This window comes from Typopeltis vanoorti, chromosome 11 (genome assembly GCF_054136105.1).
Source record: "Typopeltis vanoorti isolate ZY-2024b chromosome 11, IOZ_Tvanoo_1.0, whole genome shotgun sequence".
Classification (NCBI taxonomy): Eukaryota; Metazoa; Arthropoda; class Arachnida; order Uropygi; family Thelyphonidae; genus Typopeltis; species Typopeltis vanoorti.
In genome coordinates, this window is record NC_143559.1 from 110,515,876 (window position 1) to 110,535,053 (window position 19,178).

At 33.3% G+C, this 19,178-nt stretch overlaps 1 protein-coding gene across 1 annotated transcript in view; it reads left to right on the forward strand.

The window, feature by feature from the left end:
• The window catches only part of LOC150101934 (glycine receptor subunit alpha-2-like), a 103,681-nt gene that overhangs the window by 14,868 nt on the left and 69,635 nt on the right, over nucleotides 1-19,178 (forward strand). Inside the window, exon 2 of the mRNA XM_090399933.1 lies at nucleotides 6,656-6,732. Coding sequence (XP_090256059.1) covers nucleotides 6,656-6,732 — 77 coding nt within the window. The remainder of the gene's footprint in view (nucleotides 1-6,655; nucleotides 6,733-19,178) is intronic.

Consider the following 19,178-nt stretch of genomic DNA (forward strand, 5'->3'; position numbering starts at 1 on the left):
AAATTAGCTTTTAGATCCGAGAGCTTGTTTAGAAATAAAGCAGTTAACCACAGATATGAGACTTCAACTTCCCCAGATATTGAAAACATTTCTGGAGAAGTTGGGAAGTGGGGAAGTGGGATCATCAATGTCAGAACTTCAGTAAAAATAAAGACATCAGGAAAAACAAATATTATTATTTAGGGATGTATGATATTATTAATAATCGAAGACAATATGGGCAGTTCAAATAATGGTTGAGTAAAAGTCCGCAAAATAAGTGTTTTAGAGAAAAATGGCAGAACCTCAGAAGAATAAGATGTAGGTGGGTCAGTGCAGTTCAAAGTGCTTTAGAAAATCGAAATATAAGACGTGATCAAATTAGATACCAAACTAATCCCTTCCCACGTGTGTTAGGTTCGATGACCTGTTACGGCAGAGTAACTTGGCTTCTTGGTAATATAATTAATGTTCCAATAGGGCGGTTAATCCTATTTGCATAAAGTATTATGGATGTCAGTTGCGTGTGACCTTCTGGGCGTTTTTTATCCAAATTAGTTTGGTAAGAAACTAATTTGGAAGAAAATTTTTGTTTGAAACACTCGCTAAATCTAGTGCATCCCTGAGGATGCATATCAGAAAACGAAGATGAGGATGGTGATGATGAATTTGTACTGAGTTTAAGATAAACACAGTGCAAATTCTTCATACGTAACAATGATTTCCTCTCCATTTTTGTGCACCACGTTTATCGAATAAACAAACTAGAAAATTCACCTTGGAATGAATTTTCCGTTCGACTACACTTTGACGCTGTCTTATTTGTAATACAATATTTAAAAGCTTTTTTACCAAAAGGGAAAAACGATCGCTTCCTCCAGCAGAATGAACAATGCTTGATGGTACAGAAGGCATATTACATTAGTCATCCAGGTCAGCACCATATTATGAGAAATTTTAAAGTTTTGGTGTGAGTCCCAAGAATTGATTTCCTTGTTTTTAACACGACGTAACAGGTGATGTTGATATGGTGCTAAAAGGAGTAACTATTGAAGCAATTCTTAATCAAGTGTCTGTTTTTCTTCTTTCTTTATGATCTTCTGCCATCCTTTATGACAGTGTTTCTCAAACTTCAGATATCCGCGGACCCCCTCCTTAAATTTTCATTATTACCAACTATCCCCCTAATAAATCAATTAAAATTAATTAATAAATTAAAACGAATAAATTAATTAATCAAACCGAATAAAATAATTACCTAAAACAAATTAATTAATTAATTAAAACGAATAAATTAATTAAAACGAATAAATTAATTAAAACGAATAAATTAATTAAAACGAATAAATTTATTAAAACGAATAAATTAATTAAAACGAATAAATTAATTTAAAATATTAAAAAATTAAATATCTATTTTATTTGAATTTATATGTTCATGTAAACAAAAAATATGATTTATTTTCAATAGAACAAACTTTATAAAGAAAATATAAAGTTTTACTTACTTGAAATAATTTATCATCAATGAGAGGAGTGCAATTGCTTATGGTGAGATAAAAGTTCAGCAAAATTTGGCTCTATAGTTGTTCATTTCAATCTCAGATGCGATTCCCCTTCTTCGTCTTAATATCTACAAGGGCCGAAAATCCAACTTCGCACAGATATGAACTTGGAAATAGAAAAATGAACCTTAGAGCTTTATCTGTTAATTCAGGAAATTCATTCGGTATTTGTAGCCAAAATGATGATAACGTATTCTCGCTGTATTTATTTTTTAGGAAACCATCAGAAGCTAGTTTTAAAAGTTGTTCTTCTTCTATTGACGATAGACCCTTTGGCATAAATTTGTTTTTATTGAAAGGGTATCTTATCCACTCAATATTAATGCCCAATTCAGGGAAATGCTTTTCTAGATTCATTTGTAAGCTTTTTAAATGCCGCATGATAGTAATTTTCACATCATCATCATCAATTTGTTCATTTGAACTTGCGAGCAATTCATGAAACGATGGAAACGCGTCAAATTCTCCATTACCAACCCGTGTTTGCCATAACTTTATTTTTGCCAACGTGGCGTTCACTTTATCTTGGACATGAAATATAGAAATTTCCTTGCCTTGTAAATATAAATTAATACTGTTTAATACAGTAAATATATCTGCCAGGTATGCTAATTGACTGAGCCATTTCCAATTATGTAAATGCTTTTTCAAATCAAACTTTTCATCAAGAAAAACTTGTAGTTCATTCCGAAGTTCAAATAAACGAGTAAGGACTTTTCCACGAGAAAGCCAACGAACATCAGTATGGAAAAGAAGTTGTGTATAGTTGATTCCCATTTCTTTGCAAAGTTGAGAGAAAAGTCTGGCGTTTAGAGGACGGCCTTTAATATAATTTACAGCTTCATCAAGAACTTTTCTTAGGTCTGTAGACATCATATGTGTAGCCAAAGCCCCCATGTATATGCAGCAGTGTGTCGACTTTGCATTTGGTGCAACAGCTTGAATCCTTGAAACAGCCCTTTTTTAGATCCGACCATGGAAAAATTCGACAGGTTTGTCCTTGCATTCATTATGTTTTGATTCAAAATGGCGATTTAAATTATATGGTTTCATGCTTTCATTTTTTAAAGTTTCACCGCAAATTACACATAACGGATTAGATTCCTCTTCATTTCCTGTTCATGAAAATCCACATTTCAAGTAATTGTTATCGTACAGAGATGTCAGACGACACACACTTATCAATTTCACTTGATCCAGATACAATATCAACAATTTATTGTTGCTGACAGCTACTTGTCTATTATTTTCCTCTCTTTTGCGCATTTTAAAAATCCAGTCTTTAACCAGTGATTCATACTTAAGAATTTGAAACCTAAAAAAAATTACCGTATTTAACTAACAATCTTTCAACAAATGGCTAGTGAAAGCAGAACTCGAAACAGACAGCAATGGTAGGCCAGTAGAGATAAAGCAGCTATGAAGACGTTCATATGATTGGTGCGGTATTAACAAAAGATCGCGCTACCAATTGACAAAGACAAGCCGACAGTTCAGTTGAAATGCTAATTCTCTTCAACCGAATTCCTTATATAATATCTGAAACACATTCACTATATATTTTTTAGTTTTAACACGTACACTCAAACAAAACCATACGTTACCGGTGCCCCATATGGTTTTGATTGTCTGCTATACAGCATTTTATGTGGGACGGCACTAACTAATGATTCATTAGTTAGTGCCGATTTTACCCAGTTGTCTCTAATTGTACTGTTTGTTGAGAAATATTACACAGCCTGCAGATGCCTCTGTACCTTATTCAGTGATACAATAGGAATGTTTTATGATCTGAAACTTAAATGTTATTCCATGCGTTAATGATGCATAGCCGAAAATTGCCACGGACTCCCTGAAGACCATTCGCGGACCCCCGGAGGTCCGCGTACCACACTTTGAGAAACACTGCTTTATTGAAACAGAGTTATTTCCTTTGAAGAAAGAGGAAGCAATGACCTTTATGGACATACCATCATCCACGGTCACAAAAACTTCCATTTCATTTCTTATAAATTGCCCTTTAAACTTCTGTGGTGATCTGATAGTGCACGCTTTACTGGATAAAAAAAAATTCCCATTAATCAAGCAAATTCAACATTCTGTGGATGACGAAAATTCAATGAAGTGTGGAAATATTCTCCCAATCTGCTACTAGAATTGGAAAGCCTCTTTTTGGATTTTGTCAAATTTATGAATGATCGAGTTGTGTAATTTCATAACTTTCTCAATAATTAAAGGCAAATTCATTTCAGGAGTTGTTAACAATTATTCGTTATCGAAGTGTACTGCTGAACCGAAATGAGTTTATTGGCTAAACACGTTATTCTTGAATTCATAATCCAAAAAAAAAAAAGAAAAAAAGAAAGAAACATTTATACATAATAAAAGTGCTACAGTGATCTCTCTCTCTCTCTCTCACATTTCCTGTACACTTTAGTACCGTTGGTTCTTTATAAGACTTATCCCCACGAATAACCCTTTAATAATAACTTTCGTATGTAACACGATGTTAAGGATTTATTTATGTAGATTAAGATTTAACAATGGATCCACATGATGCCTACTGTTATTAATGAAATTCAGAAAATTTTCAAAAATTACTTTCATTATAAACCAGATTGATATCTAAAAATAAAATCGATTTAAATCTACTCTTCAGTTCTAATGCAACCATCATCAGTGTTCTAACCATTGTTGCGAATAAAAGAATAAATAATAAATGGCCTCTATTTATTTGGTAAAAGTTGCAAGATCGTAAATGAACTCTCAAAAAATTAACAAACAATACGAATGTCTTCTATTGTGATTCTCTGTTTTTCTATCTATCCGTCTAGTATTAGATATAAACAATACTACACATTTTAATGAAATTTTTAATAAGAAAGGCTTATTAAAATTCACCACGAAAACAAGGTTTAAGCTACACAAATGAATTAATTATTCCTATCAACTTTAATTGCAAATAACACCGTAGCAAGTTCTCTATACTTTTAACACGTAATCTTAATAATTAATTCTCGTACGACCCCTACACAACATGGATCTTTTAGGTTACCTATTAGGCATCTTTTTAGTTCTTTCTACCCGTTTCATCAGGAGTTTTACTAATAAGTAAAAAAAACAACTTGCGTAGTATATTAATTATTAACAGCAAGACTCCTCAAGTACTTTTCTCACATGTTTGGAATGCAAACAGAGGAGAATATAATTAGAGAAAACTGGTAATCCTCAGTACATAAACATTGCACAGTAAAAAGTTATCAGGGAAGCAAGTTTCATGAGAACTGAAAATGAAAAGAAACATTACGAAGACTTCATATCCTGAGTTTAATATTTAAAGAATCCAAAAACTGAGACCATAAATTAAATTAAGTTCTCAAGATAAACATTAGAGATCCCCGATGAAGACAGGCTTTTACTCATAGAGCGATAATTAAGTATTATATCCTATAGTATTATGTGTCGCAACTTTCTTCTTATTGAAGCTAATTCTGGTAAACTTTGATCTATTTGCACATTTGCACTAGAAGTGTATAAACAGAATTTTTACGTACTATCAGTTTTCTTGCACGAATTCCCCGATCCTCTGTTATAACATCAGTTTTGTTTGATTAATACCTGGTTTAATCTTACTTCAATTAACCTGAATCCATTTAACATCGTACAGGGAAAAAAAAGCAATCACCGGCATTTATACGTTTTAATTTTACCCTGATTTGTGTCAGTGTAGTATATATAAAATTTCCAGTTCCCATGATACCAAGGCATTCTTTCTTTTGCATCAACATGTTACGTGAGATACTCATTATAATGAAACTGAGAATATAAACTCATTAAAAGTTTCTTTCTACCATTGTATAAAGAGATAGAAGGCGAATCATTGATGCATTATACTAAGAAGATAAGAGGACTAGAGTAAGAACGGAGACTCCACTTAAAAGGAAACACATGTAAAAAGATAGAATGCCAACGAATGTTAATGTTGATAAAAATCATTTCCCAGAGAGAACTTAATAATCCGAGCACGTCAAATGATAAAATGTTACAGTTCAAATGCGTACCAACATCTTACTTGAAAGCAGTCTTTTTCTTCTTTTTCATCAGAATTATGACATTAAGAAAACTATTCTGTTAAAGGAAAAAGTTTTTTCCTTTAATGGCTGGCAGTCTGTTTGACACACACACACACACACACACACACACACACACACACACACACACACACACACACACACACACACACACACACACACACACACACACACACACACACACACACACACACACACACACACACACACACACACACACACACACACACACACACACACACACACACACACACATTTGCAACTTTTCGCAGGTTTCACTTTCTTCCTTTAGTATATTATATTTCAATGAAAACTTGCTTTTGCTTTTTTATGTTAAAAATATATTTAAAGGGACATTTGTGATTTTTCTGACTTAATAAAAAAGACCAACATCATAATGGACTGTAAGGTTTTCGGCTATGTAATGACATTGGTTCATTAAAAGCATTGGTTTTCCACTCACGCTTAAAACCAAGTGTAGATGTGCTTTGTTTTTATTAAACGAAAATCTCCAGCTTATCGTTACCAATTCATTTCATTGATTAACGCAAAAGAGGTATAAATATATATTTTCTATTAACCCAATGCAACTTTTAATTGTCATTTTAAGGTAATCATTTTAATTAGTCGCTGTCGTCCATAACAAAATAAAATTTCGACATGAAGAAATCGCCAGTATTAAACTAAATGTTGCGTTGTGTGTTCTTTGGCATGAAATTGATTATTTACACGTCTTAAGAGTTATTCTATCCGGAGTACATTCTTTGTATTTTCCTAGTGTGCAGCTTAAGGCTCGACATACAACCATACACGTAAGAGAAAAGCTTTTAAATTCTATTACCAAATCTCTCTCTCTCTCTCTCGGTGTTGTCTATGACAGTGGGCAACGTGATCTCCATGAAAAGAGTCTTGAATCTCTCCCAGGATTCTCTCTGCGAATTTTGCTAACTTTTATGTTTCTGGAACCCGAAGCCAACTTCACTTTTAAAATCACTTTTTAGTGATTTAATTTAAACTTAGAACTCTCTTTGTCCTCCATCTGATAGACCTGGACAAGCGTCTAGTGAAGCTGCAGTTACTGTGTTTAGAAATGTCCTGTAAGAATACTCTTTATGGAATGAATAAAAGTCAAGAAGATCGTCAGGGAAAAGAATTTGGTGTGGGGGTTGCTTCTCTGTAATGCTCTAGAGATATACGGGTAAGTGATTTTCAAAGGTGACAGCTGCAATAGCACCACCATCTCCATTTACTAAGTGCTTGCATAGCGTGTATTAAATTCTAGATTTAAATGAATATCAAAGCAGAAATAGGTAACGCTTTCGAAATTAATGAGATAACTGATAATGCTTCTTCGTTGAAGGCAGATAGTGATGCTGTCTACTGCATAAGACTACTACGATTTAAATTCTAAACGAAGGAAAGGAAAATGCCTATCTTTAGCGTGTGCCTTTCACAAAGAAAGTAAGTGAAATTAAGAGGAAACTCGATTCCTAAGGGACGCGATGGATGCGTAAAATATGTTGCTCGATTCAGCTTTGATCATTTTATGTACCGCGCCAAGTGGAATAAGCGATGAGAGACTGCATTGCATACAAAATAATAACCCGTTTTCTTTACTTTTCATTTTATTATAAATATCTTTAAATTATTTGCATTAGCAGGTAATCCATGCTCATTTCAATGGTTTTTTAAAAAAATATTTAAAAAAAATTAAAAATTAAAAAGCAACTCGTAAACTTTTAGATGCTTTTAATCGTGATAAAAATAAAAGAATGAATAAATGAATGAATGCATGAATAAACCTCTCTCTACATGACATAATAGCACCTTAACTTTCTTATTCAGATATTCAGAAAATTATTGTTTCTTGCTAATACCAACACACTTTGTCGCATGTCATATCATCATCCATCTATCCCAAGATTCGAAAAGCACTGTGATGCACGTTTCTGTTTTGGTAAAGATCTGAACATGATTCTAATCAATAATATGAGAAACATTTCTTTGAAAAAAAAAAGAGATTTTTAAACAAATAATAAATAGTATACACTTATGCACAAGAAGTACATTAAATAAATAAAAAATATTTCGATACGAAACAGATCATACCGAATAAAATGGTAACTCAAAAAAAGATAGAATACCAACTATTGTCAAAAGAAATACGAGCTGCGTGATTGAGTGCACTACAGTAAATAAAGAGGTGGAGCCATATACGCAACATAAGAAAAGTACGCTATTGTTTAAAAATTAATAAGGATCAGGCTTTCCAAATTTTGGAAACGAAAGAATCCCTGCGGTTGAAGTTAGGGCGACGTAGTGTGGCTTCTGCACTCCAGCTGAATACGCGCTCAAATTTAGAACAGCGTCGAAGCGAAAGATGGATTATTCGACCAGAAGATGGTGTGGTACACATCGCCTACACGCTGGCTATACAAGAGTGTGACTAACACTCTTGTATACTGAAATGGATTGAGTTAGTAAATTTGGAAGTATTTCCTCTTGAAACTCATGTTTTTCTCGTATAACACATATACCACACTGCAAATAAATAACCTAGCTAAATATATGGGCTCGTAAGCTATCACTCTTAAGCAATGTCACTATTTAGCATTAAAATACTCAGCTTGAGAATACGTTGCTCTTTCTTATGATTCATGTTTTGAATATCGTTAACGGTCTGTCTCTCTCTGATGATGCCCATGTTACGTTGGATGAAATATATCGGAGCTTTTGAATAATCTATATATTTAACATGTGTAAGCTGTGAAAGGTTGTATAAAATGTTGTAGATCTTCTTGATTGGCTGAGATACGGCAAACCAAAATTACAATGGATCCGATAGTTATCAAGAACCTGTATCTGAGAGATAGCTCACCTCCCCCCCCCAGAAAAAAAAACAATGTTCAGGAAGAAAAATTCTTGCTACTTCCTCATAAGACTATCAGTAAGTCACGTTCTCTTAAATATAGGTTTCGTATAAAGATTTCTTGCCTCCTACTCTGGATATGAGCTCAGGTCATTTCAAATGAAGAGCTAATAGCACAACGTCCTTGTGACTACACTACAATACAAAACTACACACAACTTGGAAAGTAAAAGAGAAAAGTTTAATCAATTAATAAAATAAGATTGGATCGATATATAGATTTCTGTGTGTTTCAATAAAATTCTTGTTGATTTACACCTTTTCCACTCTGTATCCTTTAGATACCGTCTGTGCAATGATTGGTTAAAATCTTATATTGTATGCTCTATAATTTATTCCAGCATGCTCGTTTCAATTACTGACTTCTAATTAAGTCCACAAACTTCTGATATTGGCAACAAAATGTTTCAATCTGCATTCATAATTGCGCGATATTTTTAAATCAGGATGAAAACTTCAAATATTTAGAGGTTATTCTCAATTTCGCTGCTGTCGTTGACTATTTACTACCTTCAGAGATACGGATAAGCATTAACGATGTCATTTGCAATAGAATAACAGATTATTATTCATAGCGTCATTTCGAAGTGCGGTAACCGTTGCGAGCTAGATTATCTTCGTTGTTCTAAACAGTTACCCATTCACGTAAGAGGATGTTGGTAGTTTACTTGGGCAATTGTTTATGCAGATAACGGAAAGAGTATTGTCATTGAGATGGTGCTTAAGGGAATTTATCCCAACTGATTCGCATCAAAATGATGAGAAATTTTTACGATTGTTTCTGTGTAAATATCATTGTTTGTAGAATTACAAATTGTCATGAATTTTGTAACTGATATTTGTGAAATTTATTTTAAGAAACCAGGGAATTTGCTCATTTCAACACAGTGTTTACAATTCCAACAAAACATTTTCCATAAATATCGTTCTCTTTTCCCGTTCTTAACTGACATGAGTTAATGCAAGCGATACAATAGTTCCTTTACAGCTTCTCCTAATAAATTGGATCTAGCGTACGCCTTGACAACAGCGTTTTAATCCACGCATGCGTACACATTTTTATTTGTTCACCCGGTGTCATAATGCCAGCAGTAAGGTGCTATTTTATTTTTCTCTGATGTGAAACCAAGCTTAGAGTTTTTAATGGCCTGTAAGAGTCTTTTTCCCCTAGAGTTATAAACAAAATGAAACTTGGGACGAGATTTATCTTTCTTCTGAAGCAGATAGCATGATGAATTTCGTGTATATTGCGATAAAACCAGCCAGGAACAAAGAACTTAATCGAGAATGCATCACTGTTGTCGCTTTGTTTCTACAATGGAATTCAGTAAATACTGGTGTTTCTTTGCACACAATAGACGCAATGGTATTTCTTTAGTGAAATGCCGTCATTTTATTGGGAACTAAAGTGTGCGTAGAAAGCTCGAGGCATTTTGATCTCTGATGTTGAAAAAGAAGATAGAAAGTCATTGTTGCCTTTTGTGTTGAAAGGTAAGATTTAGTAATGTTGTCGATAAGATTAGTCCGAATTGATAAATTCAGAGAAAAAGTGGGAAATCCAACTATTCATTTATTATTGACCTTTAACCTCCTTTTGAATTATTTAGGACAATCAATGTAATTAACTAGATTAATGAGCATAAATCGAAAAATAAGAAAAAAGGTCGCGGATTCCGCAATCATATAAATCAAGTGGATTTCGTCCGTATAATTCGAGTATAAGGTGGTTAACCCTATCCTATAAGTATTTCTTTGTGTATAAATTGCGTGTATTCTACTAGACAATTTGCCTGGTTGCGGGACGTAAAACTCTGCCATCGTGTGAGGTCGACTAACTCATCTCCAGCTGAAAATTCCCGTTGAAAGTTCTTCGCCTCCTAAACCGGATTTGAACTCAGTTCTTTCCGACGACAAAGGGCTTTGTCTATACCAAATAAGCTATGAAGACTCATAATGATGACGACTTACATCTTGTAGTTACTGAATATGTGGCTAACCCACTGAGCAAGCCATAAAATGGAAATGAAGTGATGTAATTTTTGATGATGAGAAATTTGCAATGTGTGTGTGTGTGTGTGTGTGTGTGGACCTGTTTAGTGGTAGATCAATTTCTATTGACTACGCAGAATTCTCCATGCTAGAATGCATAAGACTATCAAACATTCGCCTTGGAAAACACCATTAAAAATAAAATATTAATGAAAAACATTTTATTCTATTGATTATGTTAAATAATCGACTAGGGACGTTTGCAGTCATTTTTCTCGCAATGGTTTCCATTATTGTTAGAATAATTGAACTGGGAAGTATCACAAGAATTAATACTACAGAATTATAGAAAAATAGTAGTATAGAATTAATCTCTGATTCTTTAAAACTATATGATAAAAATTCTTCTGATTACTATAATAGTAGTTATGTTCCATTTCATGGTGTGGTTTATTTTATGAGCTACATCGCTGTGATGTTCGTCTTACAGCATCTCGTGATTTCTCCCCCATGTAAGTTATTCATCAGCAACAGTAACTTTTACAGATACCTGCATATTTTTGAAAAGGATTGCTATCTGTATGAGGCCTCGGGAGACCAACTAAAACACTGACATCTTTAATTAATTTGGTGATACGAAGAGAAATTCCATCGAAATATAGAAGGAAAGTGCAGTTTCTGTGTCGAAATATCTGTATGTGAACGCAGCAGCTTCCCAGTATTCAGCAGGTTATAAACTTCTTTCTTTAAATAACCTTTGAGGATGATGTTCATCACATAAGATCTCTATTCTTCTTTATTCTTCTCATCTCATAAATTATTAAAATAGAATTTGGGTTTAACTATTCATCGCACGACTGCCAACCACACTATTGATCAAAACACATCTGATATTCGAAAGAAAATATAATATCTGATCATCTTTTGAAAGAATCAGTTGAAAGGTATTAACTAATATAAATATTTTAGTAAGAATTTGAGACTGATTTTGTATGATATGTTGAAACTGCTTATCAGATGTTGTACTTCGGACTTAAATTATTATAACAATCACTGGAAAGCAATGCGAAACAGACGGTAGCAAATATACATGTCATTTGCGAGGCGAATCTTCAATTTACCATATTTTATATATGGTATCATTGTATTTTGATATTATTTGCATTATTTGTATGCATATTTTTACTGTAACTAACCCTGAAGAATCTATCAGAAGTTGGATTCTTGTAATGGAATTTCGATGTAGTTTTAATACTTTCTCCATTCAATATATTGAATTTACATTACTTTTTATACTTTCTGTAACCCCAACTAATCTGTCATATGTTTAGCAAAGCTTGTTGGCTGTATTATTGTTTTCATTCATTACGTCAATAAATCCAGTTAATTTGTAAAAATATTTCGTCGTCAAGAATTCTCAACTATTTTAATAATTTTGTTTATATTTCTCAGCAATTTCAGCAAGCTCGCTCTGATCACTATTCTGGAATCTCAGAACAAAACACGATTTCCGCAAGGTTACCTGAATGTTCACTTTTTCTCATTAGACATATTTAAAAATAAAAGGTGTTTTAGAGAATGTTAATTTTTGGAAAAAATTCGAAAACTTTTACAAAAGAAATATATTATATTTATAATAAATTTTATTTATATTTTTATACAATATATAAAGATTAAAATAGATCTGATAACTTTGTGATAATGAGACTTCCCCGTCCTTGTCTAGATTAATTACATGTATACATTGATAACACTAAGTTCTGTTTATAACGTAGATTTTAAATAATAAATAACTTTTCACTCAACATAATATTTTAAATAAAACAAAATTTTCTTTTTTATAAAGTTATTTGCCCATCGGAAATGAAATTTCAACAACATCGAAATGTTAAATGATTATTAAAATAACAAACTATTAAAATAATTTAATAGTAAATCTTATTATTACTTAATATCTAAGATATTACTTTATCATTGGAAACTAGATATCTTTCAGGTACTGTACTCAATAATCATTATCGATTTTCTACAATGGTAACATAATTGTGTCGAATAACATCACAAGCAAACTGCTCACATCATAATGCTTCAACGAATCTTTCTTTTATTCTGACACTCAGTCCTAAAAGAACCAATCAATTTTTTCTTTTTCTATCTCTCTATTGTGTCTACCTTGTCAATCACGTTGACAAGGTGTGTTGGTAACTTCGGCTGCAATCTCCTTCAAGTGTGCTGACTAAGGTGGTTTTTCGTTGTGGGTTTTATCCAATATGCCACACATAAGGGAAGTGACTTGTTGTAAGAAATGTTCGGAAAACTTAGTAAAGAGGTTGTTACTGGCAGTAAGGAAATATGATTTTCAGAGTTAGAATATATATATATATATATATATATATATATATATATATATATATATATATATATATATATATATATATATATATATATATATATATATATATATATATATATATATATATATATGGTATAAATACGTAGATATTGTAACAAATGGAGAAAGATAAAATCACTGGATTAATATATTCTCCATTGAGTCCGTTGCATGGGGAGCCATGTATTTTAATATGCATCGTACCCAATGAAATCGGGGAGATTCATTTTAAAATATTCCCAAGTACAGTTTTATCTGTAATATTTAAAATGCATATGTTACCTATAAATTTAAAATATCTTAATGTAATCTGGCAGCACAAATATAGGTCACAGATAATACTAAGCCGATACAGTAATCACTGCGCGTTGTGAGAATTTACAAGTTAGATAGGAAAACCTCATTAACTTACTAATATTTTATTATCCTAGGGAGTGCGCTGCATTGAAATAATTTATTTGAGGTTTACATATACTGTAATTATTCTTTCGCAAACTTGTGCAAGCAGATTAGAAAATCACGCAGACTGACATAGTAGTTGAGAATACAGTGTAGCGCCTTTTATAGGGAGTGTCGAGAAATGTCCCATTTTTGTTCTATAATAATTAATATATTCAAATCTACTTCAATTTAAGGTCTAGTTAGACCTTACATGGTTTCCAATATTTGCTGTTTCATTGTAGCGAGCCAGCAACAGAACTGAAATTGATACTGAGATGTATAAATGATGGCGAACTCCTCTTCCTCTCGGCAACATCTGTTTACTTAGGCTTTGCTTAGATCCACATCTATCATAACTTGTTCCCAGTGGTATAGCGTATTCAAAGATCCTTTATATTCACACAAACGTGTTGTAAACTCGATGCGGGTATGACAATTTGTATGGAACTACCATTGATCAGAGTAGAGCAAATTGGTTGAAACGGAACACTACATAGCTTCGAATCAAGCAATTGATTTTCTACCAGCATAGTAATAGTCTAAATTCTAAATAAAACATCCTCTGTGCGAACTCCAAATGAACATCATTTCACAAACTAATGAATGCCGAGAAAGTTTGGAGAAAATTTATTGCTCCGGAATATTCAGAAGATGAATTCCGTCGATGTTAAATGATAATATATTTCCTTTCCCGTCTAATGGAGCAGCTGTTAAAATGCACAATCTTTTTGTAGAAACTTCAATTAACCATTTTTCATCCTGCTTTTTTTCTGCTTCATTTCTTAGATATTTCTCTCAAACATTTTAAGTAAAAGTTTTCCCATTATCCTTGAAATCAATAGATCAACCGCACTATACAGTAGGTTTGAAAAGTATTTAAATATAGAATTTTCAGTTTGTTTTATCTTTCAACTAACTTTACCAGAACGATTAAAGTTAAGTGATGGAAGTAAGGAGATGCATTCTGAAACTACTCAATGAATATCATCAATGAAAAACTTCCAGGGTCTCATTTTCTGTCATTTTCAAAGTGACTTCGGGAACGAATTCAGCATAAGTAAAAACTACAACCATTCCAAGTGCGTAATACAAAGAGTGATTCTTCTCCTTCGTAGAATCAATCATAGTAAGAGGTCTTTTTTTTATAAAGAGAAAAAAATAATATTTATGCTTCAATGGTTAGATAGGTGATGCACCATTTCATCAAAAGAACTAGTGAAGCTTTCAAAAATGATAAATTTAACACTCCTGAACTTCAGTTTTTCTTTGTTTCTATCTAGAGCCTTTTTTAAATAATACTCACGAAATTAAACTGATGTAAAATCAATAAATATTTTCTCTATCTATTCTTGTTTTTCAGTTTATTTCCATGGTTATCTTATTTATTCAAACAAATGACTATTAAATTATTCAAAAAATTTACAACGTATACTGGAATATTAATTAAAAGAAACTTTAATAAATACCTCCTGTAAGCCTATCTATAAGAATTATTGAAAGGTCGTACAACCAGATTAGAAAATCACGCAGATTAGCATAGCATCAGAGCTATACAGAGTAGCGGCCATTACAGGGGAGTATCGAGAAATATTCCAATTTTTTAAAAGATGGAAAACGTTTTTTGAAAACAGCAATAAATTATGTAAATATAAAAATTAGTTGAAGTGTGAGGAATATTTAATAAGACTGCTTCACAAAACGAGAAGATTTTAGGACAATAATTCGTATTTAGGTTGATGAATCAGTATTCCTATTTTACAGCTTTCTTTATAACAATCATTGTGAGAAATTTGCGATTTTTATTTAAAATGTGAGAATTGAAATATTAAATTTAAAATAAAATTAATAATAATACTTAATAAACAATTTTTTTATTTCATCGAAAAACATGTTTGCTGTTTTTTATAGCAGTGCTTCGAACACTAAATATCATTGTGTGTATTTCCAACAAGAAATCGTTGGAAAACTTAGCTTGAATTAATAAGTTACCCGGAAACGAGGAAGAAAAAAGAATTCGTCTAACTTGCGAAGCACGATTTTGACATCTGGTACACAGCTGGGGCTTCTGATATATATGGCTTCGCCAGTAACAAGTCTCATTAGGTAGTTCAACATGCTCTGGAGAGAAGGGATTTTTACTTTCTTTAGCAAGCATCTTTTATTAAGATCGATGGTTGTCGTGTTATTCAAATAGCCTGAGATAATCTCTCTTAAACATACCCCACGCTACTTTCTGGTTCGCAAGCATACATTCAAAATAAACGCAAATCCATTCGATAAGTTAGACTTGTTATTTGTGCTTTTTCTCCTTTGTTTGCTTTCCCGTTATGTTTATTTCCTTTAGTAACGTATTGTTGTACAATTTGACGTTGTTGCACAAACAAACTTTCGATTTAATGATGGTACGACGATCAATTTAATAAACTGTCCCTGACACACACAGGCATTTGCGTCTGGCGAGATAAGAAGGAGCAGTCTCATTATTTACTCCTGACGTCATTTCCTCAGAATTTGCTTGGCATGTTAAAGCGAACTATGAAATGGAAAATGAATTTGATGACCGCTGCCTTATCGCTCATCCTTCCCAAATAAAAAAAAAAAGTTTTACATGGAATTCATTATCTCCCTAATAAATATTAGATATTCTCTATGATGAGCAAGAATTTTATTTAATTAATTTAAAAATACCTTAAAGTCCTTAAAAGGACTGACTTACAAGGGCGAAGCAAGAATGTTTTTCATATTCCCCGTTATCTGTAGAGGACAGTGTAGGGATAAGGTGTTATTGAGCTATAAAGCTCTGATCATGGCAAGCGGGTAACAGCAATAGCCGAGCCTCAGTTAGATCTTCATTGGCTATGGCATTGCCATCCATTACCCTCCCTGGGTACCCATTTTAGTCGCCTCGTACAACATGCATGAGCTACACTGGGGCTTTCTTTAAAGTAAAGCCAAACTCTAAAAATTAGGAAGATCCCTAGACCACTCTATAGTGGCCGAAAGACCGGCCAACTCAGCGCTGGTTCCACTCAGTGACGGGTCCCCAACCACCGAGCAGAACAATGCCGGAGAATACCCTCCCCTGAGACTCAAAATGCTCTCCCAGCGCAAACCCCACGGAATCTAAGCCCCCCCCCCTCACCGGTAACAAAATTCCGGACGAAACCTGACATAACAAAACTGTCGAAACTCAGCATCCATTTAGTCGCCTCTTACGACATGCTTGGATTTGCATTGGTGCTATTCTTATTCCGGTCACCACACGGGGAAGCCATTTTAGTCCTTATAAGGACTGGCTTAAAGAGGTGAACCAAGAATGCTTTTCATATTCCCTGTTATATGTAGAGGACGGTTTAGGGATAAAGTGTTATTGGCTATTAAGGCTGATCATGGCAGGAGGATAACAGCAATATCCGACAGTTAGAACTTCATTGGCTACAGCATTGCCATCCATTACCCTCTATATATCTCCATTTTAGTCCTTATAAGGCCTGGCTTAAAGGGGCGAAGCAAGAATGCTTTTCATCTTCCCCCTATAGAGGACAGTATAGGAATAAGGTGTTATTGAGCTATTAAAGCTCTGATTATGAGGGTAACAACAATAGCTAAGCCTCATTTAGAACTTCATTGGCTACAGCATTGCCATCCATTACCCTCCAAGGGTATTAATCACCGCATCTCACGATCGATCACCTGCTCTGCCATCAATTAACCTTATATAGTCCTTATAAGGACTGGCTTAAAGGGGTGAAGCAAGAATGTTTTTCATCTTCCCCGTTATCTGTAGAGGACAGTGTAGGGATAAGGTGTTATTGAGCTATTAAAGCTCTGATCAGGAGGGTAACAGCAATAGCCGAGCCTCAGTTAAAACTTCATTGGCTACAGCTTTGCCATCCATTACCCTGCATCAATTAACCTTATTATAGTCCTTATAAGGACTGGCTTAAAGGGGCGAAGCAAGAATGATTCTCATCTTTCTTGTTATCTGTAGAGGACAGTGTAGGGATAAGGTGTTATTGAGCTATTAAAGCTCTGATCATGACAGGAGGGTAACAGCAATAGCCGAGTCTCAGTTAGAACGTCATTGGCTACAGCATTGCCATCTATTACCCTCCATGGGTTCCCATTTTAGTCTCCTCGTACGACCTGCATGAGCTACAATGGTGCTATTCTTATCCCGGCAACCACACGTGGAATCAATTAACCTTGAACTTAATTGGTTGATGGACTGAGTCCTTGACTCTTTATCCCTTCATCTGGATTTTAGATTGTGGGTGATGAGATTATTGTGGGTAATTTACCCGGTCATTGTGAACATTGAGGCTGTATAAGCTTTCTCTTGCGATGGAGGATTTCGGTTTTTTTATGTTTGAAACGATCTGAGGGATCAATTAACCTATTTTGCCATCAATTATTTCAACCAATGTTATATAAAATTCTTTATGGTATATATATATATATATATATATATATATATATATATCTATATATTTTTTAAAAAAGCCAGTTTTCTTTTATTAAACGGCTATTTACTATTCAGTTATCTGTGTTTTAACGTAATACTTTTATGGTCTGTTTATCCTTATAAATATTCAAGAATTTATATACTTTTAAATAAAATTACTTTATTGTAACTGTATTTTTTATATTTTTCACACAGTTCCAAGTATTTTAGTGTTTCTGTTTGTTTATAATCATCTAACTGTTATGGATTCAAAAGATAGAAGGCTTTTTATTTCACTATATATGAGACAAACTGCCATGGTGAGAGACATGTATGGTACAGCAGAACCAGGTATCATTGGACGAGCAGTAACAAAAGGCTGTTCTCTGTCTCCAATTTAGTTGAACATGTACTCCGAAGCAATGTTAAAAGAAGCGCTGGAGAATGCAGAAGAAGGAATAAAGATTGGAGGTAGACAGATATTTGCAATACGATATGCAGATGACAAGGCATTATTATCAAATACTGAAACAGGACTTCAACATCTGTTGAACAGATTACTTGAATCATGTATCAACTATGAAATAGGAATAACATAAGCAAAACAAAGGTGATGAAAATAGCAAGGAAAGAGGCAAATATGGATATCAGAATAAATGGGGAAATTTTGAATCAATAAAGACATTTAAACATCTATGAAGTGTTATTAGCAGTGATGGAAGATGTAAAAGTGACATAAAAGCAAGAATAGCGATGGGAAGAGATGCCTTTAATAGAAAATGAGATTTTATCCAGAAGTAAAATGGATAGAAACCTAAAGAAAAGCCTAATAAAATGTTATGTGTGGAGTGTTGCCCTCTATGCAGCTGAAAATTGGACATTGAAGAAAGAAGAAATTAAGATTTTGGAAAGCTTTGAGAAGTGGATTTGGAAAAGGATTGAAAAAATCAAAGGTACATATAAAATAACTAATAAAGAGATCTTAAAAAGTGTAGAAGAAGAAAGAAGTCTGTTAAAGAGAATAAAAAGAAGAAAGAGAAATTGGATCAGACATGTTCTGAGAGGAAATGGAATCATCAGAGATGCCATCGAAGAAAAAAGAGACGGGAAATGACCAAGAGGAAGAGTAAGGAAAACAATGCTATATGACATGCTCAATGGAGACAGGTTCACAACCTTGAAAGAGAAGGCTCAGAACAGAAGAGAGTGGAAGGAAAGTTTTTGCTACTACGAGATGAACCTGCTCAATTGCAGAATACTCAGGAAGAAGAAGAATCATCTATCTTCAGCGATAAACATATGATATTCCATATTTATTATTCCATAGTTATAATATAGTGCTATAGTG